We start from the raw sequence: 17,349 nt of genomic DNA on the forward strand, positions 1-17,349 counted from the left end.
AATTATTGATTGATTGTTAATAAATAAAAAAATAAAAAAGTTAAATCTTATTCATCTACTACCACTAAAAAAAAAATGGTAAAAAATCATTAAAAGTTCAGTAGTGCTCAGATAAGGAGAGGATCATGTTCCTGTTCCAAGGGGAAAACTAAAATTTTAATTCTATACGTGATTCTAAAAAGATATTAGCTGACAAATAAGTGTTTTGTTTAAAAAATAATTAAACATTAACATGACCTTTATATTTAATAACGTAACTCATCAGCTTAAAAGTGAATCCCACATGAATAATAATAATAATAATAATAATAATAATAATAATAATAATAATAATAATAATAATAATAATAATAATAACAACACTCAGATTTCATTGATTCCAATTGATAAAATATAAAGATTTTAATAGTGCTTTTAAAAAAACTCAATTGATTTGAATTCAAATGTCTGAATAACATGTTTGTTTTTATTTTTTAATATCTAAATATGAACGCCATTTTATTTATTTTATAAATAAAAAATATATAAATGTGGTTATTTGACATTTATGTCACTATAAATAAAAAAGAGATTAGGTTTTATATTTTATAAAATAAGTATATTTAATAGAGATATTTTTATATTGTAATATTTATTACGTTTCATTCATATCTTTTTTAAAATAAATAAATGAATTTAAAAATATAAAAATAATAAAATTTTAGACTTTAAACGTTTAATAAATAAATCGTTCCTCAATTCTTTTACTTAAAGATAAAACCTAAAAGATCCTTGAAAGTCATTTGGTTTTTCGACCCTCTCAAATCATCTTTGAATAGACAAATTCTAAACATAATTCTAAAAAAAATAAGGACTCAAATTTCATTCTAAACATACTTCTAATTAATAAAATAAAAAGACTTCGATAGGGCTTTTTTTTTTTAATCTCAATGGATTTGAATTCAAATGCCTAAATGACATATTTGATTTTGTTTTTTAAATATCTTAATATAAATGACATCTTTGAGTTTCAGAAAATAAAGACTCAAATTTCATTCTAAATATAATTCTAATTGTTACAATAAAGTGGCTTTTTTTTTTTAAAATCTCAATGGATTTAAATTCAAATGTCTGAATGACATGTTTATTATTGTTTCTTCAATATCTAAATATGAATGACATCTTTGAATTTAAAATTTTCATTATAAACATAATTCTAATGGATAAAATAAAAAGATTTTGATAACATAAAAAGACTTCGATAGCTTTTTTTTTTATAAAAAAAAAACTAAATGGATTTGAATTTAAATGTTTGAAAAACATGTTTGTTTTTATTTTTTTGAATATCTTAATATGAATAATATTTTATTCATTTTTATAAATAAAAAATATATAGAATATAGTTATTTGACATTTATGTCATTACAAATAAAAAAAAAAGAGACTAAATTTTATAGTTTATGAATTACGTATATTTAATAGGTATATTTTAAAAATATAGTATTTATTTTAATTCATATTTTTTCTTAAATTTTTTTTTAAAATTAATAAAATTTCAAACTTTAAACTATTAAAAAATAAATTATCCCTTAATTCTTAAAAGTCATTCAGATTTTCGACCCTCTCAGTTCATCTTTGAGGGAAAAACAATCTTTGAATGGACAAAACCAGGAGGGGCCATAAACAGTTAAAAAAACACTTAAAAAAGGCACAAATTTTCCAAGCCACATGTTTCACCAAACTCAGCACGTCCCCTCGAAATTTTGTCGTTGCATCAATTAAAAAAATAATCATAAATATTCTTTGTTCTCCAAAATATAAAATTTGGGAATTTGGCAAAATCCTCGGTAAAATCTTTTAAAATTAATTATAAAATTATAATATTTTTTTCCCCCAAATTCAAACATATTTAACATACAAGTGAACCTCAGTTATACATCGACGGAAAATCATGAGATTGAGAGGCAATGCAAGTGCCACATGACCTCCGTCATCAGCGCACGTGCTCCCACCCACATCCTTTAAGTTACCCGCCATACCAACCCGTTTTTCCTCATTATAAATGCTGCCACTACGCGCTCTGCTTTCGACACCAATAAAAAAAAACACACACTGAAATTAATCAAAAAGGCTGTCACCGATGAATCCCTCACCGTCCGTCACCGAACTGCAGGTCGAGAACGTCACTTTCACGCCGTCCGTGCAACCTCCAGGATCAACAAAGTCGCATTTCCTCGGCGGCGCAGGTTAGTAGTATGCTAGTATCCTGCGCACCACCGGCGGATTGTATGATTTGACTTTTGTTTCATCATTGTATTTCACTTGTTTTTAACGTCTCGGTGCTCTTGACGCTGACGTGGCAGGGGAGAGAGGATTGGAGATTGAAGGGAAGTTCGTGAAGTTCACGGCGATAGGAGTGTACTTGGAGGATGACGCCGTGCCGTTACTCGCCGGCAAATGGAAGGGGAAGACTGCAGAGGAGTTGACGGAATCCGTTGAGTTCTTCAGAGACGTCGTCACAGGTAACGGATTTTCGCCGTTGGTGTCTTCTGTTGGATTCTGTTTTAGATTTTGAGTGTAGTACTGACGTTGACTACTCTTTAAGCAGCGTTTATGACGGGAAAGGATTCCCATACGGATAGTGTGAATTTAAATATTTAATGCACCTGTATTGTTAATTTATTATTATTACACGTAACGCAAGAGGAAAAAAGAAATGTATAAACTCTTTAGTATTCTTCAAAATAATTATTAGTTAATTAATGTGGAAAATAATTGATTATAATAAACTTGAATTCACTTCGCTGCATAGAATTAGAAAGTAAAACCAGCAGGCCATCAGAACAATTCCTTAATGATGAACTGAATTATTTTTAATGATATTGTGTGATTAGAATTTTTTAAATATGAATTAAATTTTTTTCTTCGGAAAAATTGGTTTTTATTTGAGTAATGATAAAAGTAATGTTTAGTTTATTAAGTCCGGATTCAAAATCTATATCTTAACTGATGTGTTAGATACTGACCTCTCTCTATGTATATATATAATCATTTTCAGGGCATCCCATCTTTTTTTATGTAGACACGCAGTTAAACTGTGTGGTTTAATGAAGTAATTTTTAAATATATTATAAAGCTGTGCGGTTAATAGCATTAAAATCTATTAAACTAACTGGCTTAAAAGCTTATCTACATGAAAAAAATAAAATAAGGGGCGCATGTACTAGAGAAGGAGTGTAAAATATATATAACGTCCGGAAGTGCGATGATAAATACTAATTTGGTATAATTATAACAGGTCATATGCCATATTAGGTAAATTTTGAATCTCTATAATTTAGTTTATAATATATCAGAAAGAAACACCACTGTTTGATAAACTGAGGTTTTTTAAAATTAAATTATTTTAAAAAAACCTCAAAATTAGTATTTAAAATGTCTATTTTCCATAATTTTTCTCCTGTAGGAAGTATTTGTGCTACCTTAAACGCAGCTCTAACCAGTAGTGCCTGGCTTCATAAGTTCATAAGACCATTTGTATATTTATATTTCTACTGTATTCAAGCCTGCTCTTACTGAATGTGAAATCTCTAATTCGCATTTGAAGTGAATTAGACATAAGTGTGCTGGGAGCTATCTGATCATATATTTTTACATGTGGATGATTGGCGAGAAACCAAAAAAAGAAAAAATCTACAACATTGCAAATATATATATATAACGCATTTATCTAATCCATAGTTCTGAATTGTGTTTTGCTATCTCTTTGTAGGTCCCTTTGAGAAATTCATGAAGGTGACAATGATCTTGCCATTAACTGGCGCACAATACTCAGAGAAGGTTGCCGAAAATTGCATTGCCATATGGAAATTTTTTGGAATTTACACTGATGCTGAAGCCAAAGCTATTGAAAAATTCACTGAGGTCTTCAAGGATGAAATTTTCCCACCAGGATCCTCAATTCTCTTTACTCAATCACCAGGATCATTGACTGTAAGTAATAATTAACTTCGACATGCCTTGCATAATTAATCTTATGTGTTTCCTTTATTTAGTAATTCCTTTGTAATATATAACAGATCAGCTTCTCCAAAGACGGTTCAATACCGAAAGATGGTGTTGCGGTAATAGAGAGTAATCTGCTTTCTGAGGCAGTACTGGAGTCGATGATCGGCAAGAATGGTGTTTCTCCTGCAGCAAAGAAGAGTTTGGCTGAAAGACTATCAGCACTGTTGAATGTAACTAGTGATAAGATGAAATGAAGAAGTTGAAAAGTTTGCCAAATAATAAGCGAAGGCAGAGTTGTTAAATTGGCAAACTTTTTTTTCTTTAATGTTAAATTAGTGTCCTTTCCTATGGACTCTCAGTTGTGTTGCCTTTGTGAGAGCTAGAGCTCCCAAATTCTGAGTTAATTTTCGAATGCTGATGTCCCTGACCAACTTTTTCCTGTTCTTTGTACTGGTTTGAATATACAGACTCTTTACCAATAAAAAAAAAAAATTAATAATTCAATGTTTACAAAAATGGGAAGCCACTTAGCCACTACTGTAAATGACAAAATATATATTTTAAAGTGAAAAAATTGTTGAAGGAGGATGCTTACAATGATTTGTTGTCGATGATTCTTATCAAAACCAAGGGGTAAGGATATAAAGGCGAGTTTCCTTCTCCTTGTGTTAAGATGATTATAAAGAATTGAAAATTTGGCTCTGACAGTTGGCCAATCCTGTGAACATCGTCGCCTTAGCTCTGCATGATGACCGTATTATGGATACTTCTCCTGGCCTTTCAATTCCGTACAACTTCTTGTCAAAGTAAGTTCTCGATGTTCATTTCGCTTTTAACACTCTGTTTCCTCCTGTTTTGCTTCCTATCTTTTAAGTGTTCGATTTAAGTACACGCACATAAATAGAAAAAGGGTTGAATTTGACACCTTAATTTCAGGTACATAATGATTTACTTGTTCCAAAATTTTAAATCAATTTAATTTCTGATATTCTTCAGCTACAATCGGATGGTTGAATGTGGACTGTGGCAGTGATGTCCCTCGTATAGGGCCCAATCTTCTCCTATGGGGCACAGACGAAGACCTCACCAAATTTGGGATCAACAAGCGGGTCCCAGAACGACAAACTCTGGAAGAAATGTCCACCGTCAGATTCTTTCCCAATCAAGCAGACCAAAATTGTTACACATTACCCCTATTTGCACAAACCTTACGATATCTGATCCGTGCAGGGTTCTACTACGGCAATTATGATGGTCTCTCTAATTTTCCAACATTCGATCTTTACATATATAACAAGAAATGGTCAACAGTCAACACTTCGTCGATCGGACGGCCAATATATTTTGAGGCCCTACATGCGACCCATGGCTCAGGATCTATTAACGTTTGTATGAGACAGATAAGAAAAAACGAAATTCCTTTTATTTCTTCGTTAGAGATTGTACCATTATGGGTTAATTTATATCCACAAATGGAGTCCAATTTCACATTTTCATTAATCAATAGGATCAATTACGGTGGCAACGAAGTAAGGTGAGGTTTACATAAAAATGAAATTTCATTTTTGAGAAATTTAAAATATTTTATTTTTATATTTTTTTGTAGTTTTTAAATTATAATTGGCAGGTACTCGGGGATTCTTTCGGAGGAAAAATATAACAGGATATGGACACAAGGTGCTGTTCCACCCAACTGCATTGTAGTCCCTACCTTACCAGATTCCACCGCCTTTCCAATACCGGAAAATGAACCTCCTAATTCGGTGATGAGCGAGTCCATCGCATCATCCAACACCTCCACTCCGATAATCTTGTCCGTTGATCTCCCGACTAATCAAGTGACCCCACAAACGGCTTATTTCGTATTCTACTTCACAGAACAGGCGAAAAGACCTTCATCAAACGATACGAGGATCATTGATATATACATCGACGGTAGGAAGAGGTACACGGTGGCAGCTGAAGTCAACAAATGCAAGGTGGTAACATTGTATCCCGTCAGCGTCGTGGGCCCCAAAGTCAATATCACGCTCGTCCCCGCAAATTCGTCCACGCTGGCAGCTATGATCAGCGCAATGGAAGTGTTTTCAAGGATTGATCTTGATCCGGCTCATGGAAACAACACGACCGGCGGCACACAGAATCGTCTCATTTCTTCGTATTTCATTTTGATTCTAGCGGTCATTGCACTAATAAATACACAGTGACAATAATATTTTTGTGTAAGTATCATATATTCCATTGCACTTTTGATAAGAGTAAAGAAATATATATAAAGATGGTTGTAACATTGTAGAATGTGAAAGATATTATATATGACCAATAATTTGTGTTATTCTATCCCATTTAGCAGTGTAAAAGTATGGAATAATATAAATACTTTGTCCATAAAAATACAACACATGAACATATTTATTAATTATGCCAAAACACGAATATGATAATTGAAAACACGACACATCTTTATCTTTGAATAGATTTGATCGTGAATAAAAATATGATCACAAATATGACACGATTGTTAAATGTGTAACACAAATTTGACAAGATTTCTAATCTTGTCATTTTATCTCAATTAAAATTTACTAATTTTGTGTCGTGACTCAAATTATCACCTCAGAAAATATGGGACCCAAGGTTAACATAACCCTTGCCAGCCACAATTGAAAACTCTTTTATCTTTCAAGTTCACCTAAATCTGACTTTTATTATGCTTTTATTTGTTTGCAGGGGCTAGTAGTTTCATTCACTACTAAATTAAACACGTTTGATCTTTTCTAATTAGACCATAATAATGTCAAATACCTAGAAAGTTTGACAAAATCGATCAAGTCAAATTATGGTTTAGGTGAGTTTTAGACAAATAATTAACTACTCACAGAGTATTTTAACATGTCAACTTGAGCGATTGAGTGTCTAAAAGGTTTTGTTACAAGAAATGAAAAAATTCATAGTAGAAAATAACACATTTTAGACTCTGATGAAACCTCAAAGTTGTTTATTAGTGCTCGTGTTTAATTGATAAAAAAAACCTCTTGATATAGTCAAGATACATGACGACATTGCTCATATTCTAGTGAGAAATACTATATAACGTAGGCAACACTGTTTTCCCCAGCTGGATGACGTCATTAACCAACTTAAAGAGTTTAGATCTCTCTTCCTGCGAAAATTGGGAGCAACCACTTGTATGAATATAAAAAGAGAGGAGAGATAATTTTCTGTGACGTGTCATATGCTCGAAACAAAAGAGATTTAAAAATTTGCGTTCAAAGTTCAAATTGTACGGCATTCTAGGCTTTTAGCCTTACGATATAGGATGGATCTACGGGTCTGGGTCGGGAGAAACAAACACCAAGATCACGAACCCATTTTAATTTTTGCAAAGCCCAAACAAGCACTCAATCTTAGAAACGTGTCACAATCCCATTGGCTGCAAGTTTGAAAAAGTGAAGGGTCTATCGGCCGCACGGGATACCTGCCGGCCCGGTCAATTGCGAACAGAGATGAGTTGTTGGAGAAAACGCGTAAGGTGACAGGGACAAGATATCATCAATCAATTAGTGTCGTCTGCTCATTCAATTTGTCTGCTCACCGATTATTCCCTACGAAGCGGAGGCATGCAACGAACCTTCTCACAATAAAATTGAAGACAGAATAAGGCCGTGTTTGCTTTCCCATTATCACTAAAAAACAAATTAATAATTAATTACTTTATTTATATCCCCAAAATCTTTCTTTAAAGATTGGTTTGGGGGTGATCGTGAAAGGGTTATTTATATCCCCAAACAAGGCATAACCAAATCCACGCAAGCTATTTATCAATGAACCAAACGTGCGTCAATAACGCACAGTTTCACATGAAGAAGCTTCTAGCCACCCACACCCCACTTCACATAGCAAGCTGTCTCCAATTATGCTTTTGTCGTTCGAACCACTTTGACTCGCTTATCAACATTTTCGTACACTGTAATAATCTTTCTCACTTCTTTTTTGTTTTCTTGCTTTTGTGTTTTGTGTGTTTTTTTTTTTTTATTTGTCAAAGCAAAATGTTGGCACACAGGGACGGAACAGAAAGTCACAAGGACAATTTCTCAAGTCGTTTTCAGCTTATTTAAAGTTACTCTCGCAACGTGTTGCTGCATGAGTTGCTTTATCATAGTGTTTTTCATTTACTTATGGAAACAACAAGAAGAAGAAAAACAAGTTAATGGCCTTGCTGGCTGGTTGGCTGGCTTCTTTTTATCATCATCATCCATTCGTCAGTCTTTGGGCTTGTAAGTGTTGCTGGCTTTTGCCATTTGGGTTCTTCTTAATTTCTTCATTCATTTTAATATTTCAGGTGATTGTCCAGCTGACCCTTTTGTTTACTTTTATTCTTTTCCTGTTATTATCAATCGGATTGCTCTTGTCTTGACCTTTTTCTCTTATCTTCTTCCTCAAATCTGTTTAGTTCTATCTCTGTTTAGTTTGCATAATCCCAGCTTAGTCAATTGTTTAGCTGTTTCAGGTTAAATTTCTGACCTTTGGCTCATTTGTTTCCATTTTTCTTTTTGCAGTTTTAATCACAGTTTTGCCTCAAATCCTTTCTTTCTGAGTCTTGATGATGGTGAATGTTAGGAGTTTTGAGTTGCTCCTATGGCTTTCATCAGTTCTTTGTCTAGTTTCTGTTTCGACGGCGTTTGATCCTGTAGATAATTATCTTATAGACTGTGGATCGTTCACAAATACATCGGCTGGTAATCGAGTGTTTGCAGCTGATCATACTTCTACTTTCACTAATCTGTCATCCCCACAAAACATTTCGATCAATGCTAGCTTGAATTCTATTTCATCTGGCAACTATTCGCGTTTGTATCACACTGCTAGAATATTCACTGGACCGTCCAATTACTCGTTTTCGATCAAAAAACAAGCGAGGCACTTTATTCGCCTTCATTTCTTCCCATTTGTTCATGAAACCTACAACATGAGTACTGCAAAGTTCTCTGTTTCTTCTCAAAGCTTTACCCTTATCAAAGATTACCAATCACAAGAGGGTTCTTCAGTCAAGGAGTACTCGTTGAACATAGCTTCTGATAGGCTTGTTCTCAGTTTTACACCCTTTGCTAATTCATTCGCCTTCATAAATGCTTTGGAAGTAATTTCGCTTCCTGATGAGCTCATTCCACAAAGTGCTAAAACCATTGACCCTCAAGGTAGTAGTACTGGTAACCAAAGTCTACAGAGGCAGGCCTTAGAGACTGTTGCAAGGGTTAATATGGGTGGTAAGGATGTGCCTCCACAAAATGATGTTTTGTGGCGGCGTTGGGTTTCTGATGATGCATATTTGAAACACAGTAATCTAGTAATGTTTGTGTCGAATACCTCAATTGTCAATTTCACTGACTCCGTAACTGAGAATATTGCCCCCCGTGATGTCTACGGCACTGCCACCATAGTGAACTCTGGTTCTGATCCTAATTCTAATGTAAATGTCACATGGAACTTCGATGTGGATCCTGGTTTTGAATTTCTAGTCCGGTTTCACTTTTGTGATATATATTTTAACAATATTTCGTCGCTTGCGTTCAATGTTTATATCAATTCAAGGTCTGCACAACTGGATTTTGATCTTCATAAGCTACCTTCATATGCTGCTGGCAACCCTTATTACATGGATTTCATCACGAGAGAAAGTGATAACCCCAAACTCCATGTAAGTATTGGTCGCTCTACTTTGGTTGACGCTTTCCCAAATGCCATTCTTAATGGGTTGGAGATCATGAAGATAAACAATTCTAGGGGAGACTTTGATGTCGCCGAATCCACTTCACCTAAAAGTTCCAAGACAAGAGTCGGTCTTATAGTGGGCGTTGCTTCTGGGTCTTGTATCTCTGTTGGTTTGGCTTTGGTTCTCGTACTGTTGTGCAGAAGAAGAAATAGGCTAGCACGCGGTCATTTGAAAGCAGACGAGCAATTTGCCGTGAAAGAAGGTCATATTTCTGCCATCTTTTCCAGCTCAAAAATTGGGTATCGCTTCCCTTTTGTGGCAATCCAAGAGGCTACTGATAATTTTAGTGAAAGTTTGGTGATTGGGATTGGCGGTTTTGGGAAGGTCTACAGGGGAGTTTTGAGAGATGAGACGAAGGTGGCAGTGAAGAGGGGAGGTACTCAATCACATCAGGGTCTTGCAGAATTCAGGACTGAAATTGAAATGCTGTCTCAGTTTCGTCACCGTCATTTGGTATCTTTGATTGGGTACTGTGATGAACGGAACGAGATGATTATAATCTATGAGTACATGGAAAACGGTACTCTCAAGGACCATCTGTATGCCTCAAATTTTCCCAGCTTAAGCTGGAGAAAAAGGCTGGAGATATGCATTGGAGCTGCCAGAGGACTTCACTATCTTCATACTGGCTCGACAAAGGCAATTATTCACCGTGATGTCAAGTCTGCTAACATTCTACTAGATGAAAATCTCATGGCCAAGGTTGCTGATTTTGGGCTCTCAAAAATTGGCCCTGACCTTGATCAGACTCATGTCAGCACAGCAGTGAAGGGCAGCTTTGGATATCTTGATCCAGAGTACTTGACAAAGCAACAACTGACTGAAAAATCAGATGTGTACTCATTTGGGGTGGTTATGTTTGAAATCCTGTGTGGGAGACCTGTTATTGATCCATCACTTCCGCGAGAAAAGGTGAATTTGGTCGAATGGGCAATGAAGTGCCAAGAGACAGGACAACTGGAGGACATTGTAGATCCTACCCTCACTGGTCAAATAAAACCGGACTCCTTGAATAAGTTTGTTGAGATAGCTGAGAAATGCTTAGCACAATGTGGCATTGATCGGCCTTCAATGGGAGATGTCTTGTGGAACTTGGAGTATGCACTTCAGCTCCAAGGAGATGAAGGAAAATCCAGTCCTAAAGGTGAGACATCTTCACCAAATAATCACTCGCATTCGCAAACCGGCCTATCAAACACAGAATTTAGTACGGCAAGTGTAGGTGACCTTGCTGGCGTTTCAATGAGTAAAGTTTTTGCCCAAATGGTGAGAGAGGAAATGAGGGAGATGTAATGAACCTCGTGTATTCAAGAGTTGTTTCACACATATTGTACGGGCTCGGATTCAAAGTCATGTACCTTTGCTTGTATGTATGAAGCATATCAGCTGATTTCTCGGTATGCAAAGCTTTTGCAATGTGTTTGTTTAATCTAGTGTTCTAGAGCATACACAAAATACTGCATTGTTCGCCTGCTTTTGTGTTTGTGTAATTTATCATCACTGCTGGCTTTTGAGTTTTGATCCCAGCACTGCCTGTTCACATATGAAATGTAAGCTTAACAAAGAAAAAGCCATTGAAATTCTGGAGTGAGATTGGGCAGAGTTGTTTTCCCACTAGCAGAACGTTTATGCCATACACTAAGCGGTTTTGCAAAAAGCCTCGTTTACAAGTGCTTCAAGCTTGAAGCAGTTGGCATTGGCAAGGCTATATGGAGAAGCACATGAATAGTCTCTCGCCAATCAACATTAAGAATGTTTTCACCTTCAAAATCTGATTTTATTATTTCAACTAAACGTTATAAACTAAAGGGTTCTTATCCTTCAACTGTTAAACTCAAGCTGTCAGTTGGGATTGAAGGCATCGTCAGTGTCAGCGTCGGCGTGCGACTACCAATTGGCTGAATTTTTTTCTTTGATGAATGAGTTGTGGCTGTATTTAAATCCAATATTAACTATATTGCCTTTGTAAATTTAAAGTATGTTTTATAATTTTATATTGGTTTTGATTGCAAGATCATTTTTGCCTCTATAATGTCAGCACGACATTAGTATCGGACTAACAGTGTTGATAAAAATGTAGTGAAATGAAAGATTTTATAGGAAAATAATAGACCAATAATTCTTGTATTCGTTTAATATTTTACAATTTCTGTGATAGTTAAAGGAAAATAGCCCTAAACTCTAAAGTAAAATAAATAATAGTTTCAAAAGCTTCAAGAAAAAGAAAATACTTAGCGTACGAGTTTGACTGCATATGAATTTCTTTTTAAGTTTTCTTTCCATGATTGGCAATGACATTTCTATCTAAATTATAAAAACTAACGTTTTCATTAAAATTAATTAAAATTCGGAGTTCATTCTAGACTAATTGTTTTTTGGCGATGGTGTGTATTTTTTGGATGAAGGGTCATCACCCGGATTAAAAAAAAAATGGTATATTCCATTCAATGAAATTTTAAACCAAATAAATTATTTTTCTCTCTAGATTATTTGCCATTAATTTAAGATTTCCATTTTAACTATAATTTTTAAATGCCGTATAATAAATTGTAAGAATTTTATTATTTACTTATACTTTTCAACCAATCCCTTGTGCCACGTAGATGCCAACTCAACTATGTGATACATCATAATTGAATTTGAAATGTGCATCAACTTATTTCTTAAGAAAAATTAAACGTAAACTAAAGAAATCACTTTTTTTTTTAAATACAAAAAAGAAAAAAAAAATCCTTTTGACAAAATAAATACGCTAGCACAAAATTTCCATGGTGATGTTAATGAGGTCACGGTTGCCTCGCTACGACCAAACCGCCCGGTTCAACAAAACAAACCGTGAATCCACAGCACTGTTCGATGATGCGATATTCCAATCATTCATTCTCGCCTCAACTATTTCTGTGTGACGCACTCTCTATCTCGAATAGGAAACCTCTGGAGACAAAAACCCTAGCCATGGATAAAGACAAATCCTCCAAACGCTCACATGACCACCACCGTGACCGTGATGGAGAACACAGGCATCGACACAGAGACAGAGACGATAAACACCGTGACCATCACCACCACCGATCGTCGGATCACAAATCTTCTAGGCGCGACGAACGAGAGAGATCCCGCGACCGCGAGAAATCGATCGACGAACGAGATTTCAAGCGCGAGAAGTCGCACGACGATCGCGAGCGTGACCGAGATTTTAAGCGCGAAAAATCCCACGAAGAGCGCGATTCCAGGCGCGACCGAGATAGATCTCGCGAAGTGAAGCGCGAGGAATTTGACGATGGTGATGACGTGGCGAGCGAGGTTAAGAAGAAGAGGAAAGCGAGGGACGAGAGTGAGGAGAGAGGAGAGAAGAAGAATGCTAGGGTTTTGGATGAGAAGAGGGAGAAGAAGAGAAGGTTCGAGGACAATTTCGTAAAAGAAGAAGAGGATGACGGGGGTATTTCCGGTAATGCCAATGTTTCTGAGATTTATTTGAAGCAAGAAGTCAATGGCCATGATTCTACCAATGCCGGCGGCTCTGCAAATTCTAATGTGAGTTTTTTTTTTTCAAATTCTAATTTAATTGTTGATATTTTCTACTTAATGATTTATCTCCTGTGTAGTTCACTGTGCTATGTAGTGAATTATTGCTCTACTCTACATGAAGTGTACCTTAGGGCTTCTGTCATGATTTGGATACATGTGTAGCACATTTGTTAATTTTCACATATCCAAGCTCGTGCTGTTGTCAATTGACTTGTTGTTTATTAACAGGGTGCCGCTGTTGAATCAATTACTATGGCATCGAGGACTTCGCCTGATACTACTATGGCTGCCGGTCATCCTCCCTTTCCTACTAAGGTATCTTCAATTTCTACCACAAATGAAAATAAGGGAGTTAGTATTACCAGGTCTCATGAGGTTCATGGAAAATCTAGTACAGATGGGACATCTTCAGCTGCTGGGAAAAGTGGAAGTCTATCACTAGATGCTTTAGCAAAAGCTAAGAAAGCTTTACAAATGCAGAAGGAATTGTCAGAAAAATTGAAGAAGATACCAACGGTAAGAATCTTTGTTGTGAAGAATTTTTGTGTTTTTCAGCTGTATTTATTTTTATCATCCATTAAGTGGTTTTATTTTTGTTTATGCAGTTGAGCAAGGGGTCAAGTTCAGATGGTAGTGGAAAAGTTCAGGGACCGGCAGCTACTGCTTCTGATGCGGCTGCGGCTGCGGCAGCAGCTTCTGTTCAGCCACCTACAAGTTCAGTGCCTGCTTTTCCCGGCCTTGCTAATATTACCAATATTGAAGCTGTTAAAAGGGCTCAGGAACTTGCTGCTAAGATGGGATTTCGTCAGGACCCTGAATTTGCTCCTATTATAAACTGTTTTCCTGGACAGCCGCCGGTGGATGCTGCCGTGCCTCAGAAGCCTACCAAGGCTCCTGTTCTTCGTGTGGATGCACTTGGTAGGGAAATAGATGAGCATGGAAATGTAGTGAACAGGACTAAACCAAGCAACCTAAGTACTCTGAAGGTTTGCTTTCTGACATTTGAAAACAATTATCTTATAGTGAACTTATTTGGGTGGTTTGATCTTGTTAGTGCTTTTAAGCTGATTCATCTAAACTTTCCAGGTCAACATCAACAAGCAAAAGAAAGATGCATTTCAGATTCTTAAACCTGAGCTGGAAGTGGATCCAAATGTGAATCCTCATTTTGACCCAAGGATGGGTATAAATAAAAGTAAGCTTTTGAGACCCAAACGGATGACTTTCCAGTTTGTAGAGGAAGGAAAATGGTCAAAAGAGGCTGAGATACTTAGGGTCAAGGTAATTTTTCTGCACTTTTTCCTGCTCTTTTCCCTTATTAGATCATTTCTTATTTATTTCATATATGCATTCCATTTGTTTGTCACAGAGTCAATTTGGAGAAGCGGGAGCAAAAGAGCGACAGGCAAAGCAAGCACAGTTAGCTAAAGCTAAAGGAGGGACTGATATAAATCCGAATTTGATAGAGGTAGCCGAAAGAGTCATTACCAAGGAAAAACCTAAGGACCCAATTCCTGAAATAGAGTGGTGGTAAGTTGATATGCTTTTATTTTTGGAGTAAAATGTTGAATGTTTTATTGAATAAGTGTTATTCTTTAGTATAGTGTACTTGGTAAATCCATGGGGTGGATGCAACAATATGATTTGTGGTTTCTAACCAAGAGGTCAAGAGGTTCAAATCCCCCTTACAACCTCTTGTTTTTTAATTACAGGTTTCCTGATTATTAGATTATATGAATGGGCTATGGTCCTCATTTTTTTAACAAGACGCACGTACCAAAGGATTTTGAGACATTGTAGAGTTGAACAAATTTGGTTCACAGATACTTTGACGTACAGAAACTTTTTAGATAGGCAGTAGGCTGTAGTAACAATCCTGGTGAGGATGGTGAGGGGGATGTGCGAAACCAAAGATAAACAACTAGAGATATCAATCCTGGAGTGTTGCCTTGTTAGAATCACCTACCAGTAATGGGAATAAATGGTTGTTTGAGATGAGCACTTGTAGCAGAGGATTATATAATAAGAACTGTCCTGGACTTATTTCTGTTAAACTTTAGAAACAGACTAATGTTTGGAAAGTGGAATGGGATTTGGTGTAATTATGGCTATAACATCTAACCATAGTTTCTTGATGTCTAAAATCAAGGTTTTAGTTTTATATGAACCAAGGGGAAAGTCGTTCTTGTTTGTACTCTCTATCCTTTCTTCTTTGCCACCTCCAAATTTTGTATTATGTATATGAAATGCTCCTCTTAGGAGTCTGATTATGAATGTTTTACTGAATTTCAGGGATGCACCTTTGTTGCTTACTGGTTCTTATGCTGACATATCTGATGATGTTACAATTGAAGATAAATTAAAGAGGGAGAAGATCACTATCTATGTTGAACATCCCCGTCCTATTGAGCCTCCTGCTGAGCCAGCTCCCCCTCCACCTCAACCGCTAAAGCTAACCAAGAAAGAGCAGAAGAAACTCCGTACACAGAGGCGTCTGGCCAGGGAAAAAGATAGACAGGAGATGATAAGACAAGGCCTGATTGAACCTCCTAAACCTAAAGTAAAAATGAGCAATTTGATGAAGGTCCTTGGCTCTGAAGCAACCCAGGATCCCACAAGACTGGAAAAAGAGATTCGTAGCGCTGCTGCTGAGCGTGAACAAGCTCATATTGACAGGAATATTGCTCGCAAGCTCACTCCTGCGGAGCGCCGAGAGAAAAAAGAAAGAAAGTTATTTGATGACCCTAGTTCAGTGGAGACAATTGTTTCAGTTTACAAGATCAATGACCTTTCCCACCCGAAGACCCGCTTTAAAGTGGATGTCAATGCCCATGAGAACCGTTTAACTGGATGTGCTGTGATATGTGAGGGAATTAATGTTGTGGTTGTTGAAGGTGGAAGCAAATCCATTAAGAGATATGGGAAGCTTATGCTTAGGCGCATAGACTGGGCTAAAGCTGTAAAAGAAGAGGATGAAGATGAAGATGAGACTACTGATAAACCTGTCAACAAGTGTGTGCTGGTGTGGCAGGGTAATGTCGCAAGACCGAGTTTTAACAGGTTTTTTGTGCATGAGTGCATGACTGAAGCTGCTGCCAAGAAGGTTTTTGCTGATGCCGGCGTTGCACATTACTGGGATCTCGCTGTCAACTTCAATGATGAAATTTAAAGCGATGCTGCTTTTTGGAATGTGCCTCATGGACATCAAGAGATATTTTGGCAAGATTTCAGCTGCATTGATGCGAGAATTTATTTGGTGATGATTTTTTTTCTTTTTATTTTCCGCATAAAATGGATTTGGTGTTTCAACCCTAAGTCACTTGGAAATGCTGGTTTTTATTAGTTAATCATGTGGATTAGATCTGTAAATTAGTCCCATGAAGAATCTGGATCATTTTGTTAGTTTTCATGGGTGTAGACTGAAATGGCCATCAACTGCGTGGATTTAGAATGAATGGTATTTTTATAATAGTACATTATGCCATTTTTTCCCCCTTTTTGGGTTTTGTCTTGTTTCTGCCATTGTATTGTTGTTCCACTTACATTGATATCCTTTGCTACTAGTCTGCCATAGATAGAACCAACTCTGAGTTGGGTAGTTTTCACCTGAGCAATTTTTTTCGATAGAATTATGATTGTATTATAATATCTTAAAAACAGTTTCATAGTGCCTCACTCTTGTCATAATTTTGGTTATAAAACCTTTTTTAAAAAATTTAGTAGGGGATTTTTATGTGTGCTAATTAGTTTGATTCCTATTAGTGGACCTCTTAAATTAATATAAAAGAGATGAAGTTCAATTTCTATTTATGTGGGTGGAGACTGGAGAGGGGATTTTGATCAGTATCATCACCTGCAGTGAAGCTCTTGTTCAAGAACCCTCTACAGGTTGGAACATGTCATGTTCAAGAATAATCCTTTTGAAGTGTCAACTATTATTCTGTTTAACACTTGTTACACATTATGGGCTTGGTTACCCTTGCTCTCACATGTATGTGTGATGATCTAAAATGTTTGACCAGAGGTTCCATGACTTGAGATAATCTAAAAGAAATTAATGA

The 17,349-nt window shown here is 36.1% G+C and overlaps 4 protein-coding genes across 4 annotated transcripts; all 4 read left to right on the forward strand.

Annotated features, from left to right (window-relative positions):
- The first annotated feature begins 1,933 nt into the window (after nucleotides 1-1,933).
- Nucleotides 1,934-4,418, forward strand: LOC18043493 (chalcone--flavonone isomerase). The gene is made up of 4 exons (XM_006436077.2): nucleotides 1,934-2,225; nucleotides 2,343-2,501; nucleotides 3,752-3,972; nucleotides 4,059-4,418. The coding sequence occupies exons 1-4, from the start codon at nucleotides 2,120-2,122 to the stop codon at nucleotides 4,239-4,241; spliced, it is 669 nt and encodes a 222-aa protein (XP_006436140.1). The 5' UTR covers nucleotides 1,934-2,119; the 3' UTR covers nucleotides 4,242-4,418.
- Nucleotides 4,419-4,554: 136 nt separating this feature from the next.
- LOC18043494 (probable LRR receptor-like serine/threonine-protein kinase At1g51860) lies at nucleotides 4,555-6,194 on the forward strand. Its single transcript, XM_006436078.2, has 3 exons — nucleotides 4,555-4,793; nucleotides 4,984-5,521; nucleotides 5,615-6,194. Exons 1-3 carry the CDS (start codon nucleotides 4,733-4,735, stop codon nucleotides 6,192-6,194), a joined length of 1,179 nt encoding a protein of 392 aa, XP_006436141.2. The 5' UTR covers nucleotides 4,555-4,732.
- Nucleotides 6,195-8,022: 1,828 nt separating this feature from the next.
- On the forward strand, nucleotides 8,023-11,725 carry LOC18043495 (receptor-like protein kinase HERK 1). The gene is made up of 2 exons (XM_006436079.2): nucleotides 8,023-8,264; nucleotides 8,547-11,725. Exon 2 carries the CDS (start codon nucleotides 8,591-8,593, stop codon nucleotides 11,051-11,053), a length of 2,463 nt encoding a protein of 820 aa, XP_006436142.1. The 5' UTR covers nucleotides 8,023-8,264; nucleotides 8,547-8,590; the 3' UTR covers nucleotides 11,054-11,725.
- An 839-nt stretch (nucleotides 11,726-12,564) lies between these two features.
- LOC18043496 (protein RDM16) lies at nucleotides 12,565-16,787 on the forward strand. Its single transcript, XM_024185796.1, has 6 exons — nucleotides 12,565-13,294; nucleotides 13,517-13,804; nucleotides 13,894-14,274; nucleotides 14,375-14,569; nucleotides 14,658-14,818; nucleotides 15,581-16,787. Exons 1-6 carry the CDS (start codon nucleotides 12,617-12,619, stop codon nucleotides 16,455-16,457), a joined length of 2,580 nt encoding a protein of 859 aa, XP_024041564.1. The 5' UTR covers nucleotides 12,565-12,616; the 3' UTR covers nucleotides 16,458-16,787.
- Nucleotides 16,788-17,349: the final 562 nt, after the last annotated feature.

This window comes from Citrus clementina, unplaced genomic scaffold (genome assembly GCF_000493195.1).
Source record: "Citrus clementina cultivar Clemenules unplaced genomic scaffold, Citrus_clementina_v1.0 scaffold_4, whole genome shotgun sequence".
Lineage (NCBI taxonomy): Eukaryota > Viridiplantae > Streptophyta > Magnoliopsida > Sapindales > Rutaceae > Citrus > Citrus x clementina.

Excerpts from the sequence above, each read along its gene's own strand:
- LOC18043494 (XM_006436078.2), top strand. The coding sequence starts at position 4,733 with ATGATGACCGTATTATGGATACTTCTCCTGGCCTTTCAATTCCGTACA. Across the intron at positions 4,794-4,983 it reads CCGTACAACTTCTTGTCAAA|CTACAATCGGATGGTTGAAT; the intron begins GTAAGTTCTCGA and ends GATATTCTTCAG. Across the intron at positions 5,522-5,614 it reads TACGGTGGCAACGAAGTAAG|GTACTCGGGGATTCTTTCGG; the intron begins GTGAGGTTTACA and ends TATAATTGGCAG.
- LOC18043496 (XM_024185796.1), top strand. The coding sequence starts at position 12,617 with ATGATGCGATATTCCAATCATTCATTCTCGCCTCAACTATTTCTGTGT. Across the intron at positions 14,275-14,374 it reads GCAACCTAAGTACTCTGAAG|GTCAACATCAACAAGCAAAA; the intron begins GTTTGCTTTCTG and ends TAAACTTTCCAG. Across the intron at positions 14,819-15,580 it reads ATTCCTGAAATAGAGTGGTG|GGATGCACCTTTGTTGCTTA; the intron begins GTAAGTTGATAT and ends ACTGAATTTCAG.
- LOC18043493 (XM_006436077.2), top strand. The coding sequence starts at position 2,120 with ATGAATCCCTCACCGTCCGTCACCGAACTGCAGGTCGAGAACGTCACT. Across the intron at positions 2,502-3,751 it reads CTTCAGAGACGTCGTCACAG|GTCCCTTTGAGAAATTCATG; the intron begins GTAACGGATTTT and ends ATCTCTTTGTAG. Across the intron at positions 3,973-4,058 it reads AATCACCAGGATCATTGACT|ATCAGCTTCTCCAAAGACGG; the intron begins GTAAGTAATAAT and ends AATATATAACAG.
- LOC18043495 (XM_006436079.2), top strand. The coding sequence starts at position 8,591 with ATGATGGTGAATGTTAGGAGTTTTGAGTTGCTCCTATGGCTTTCATCA.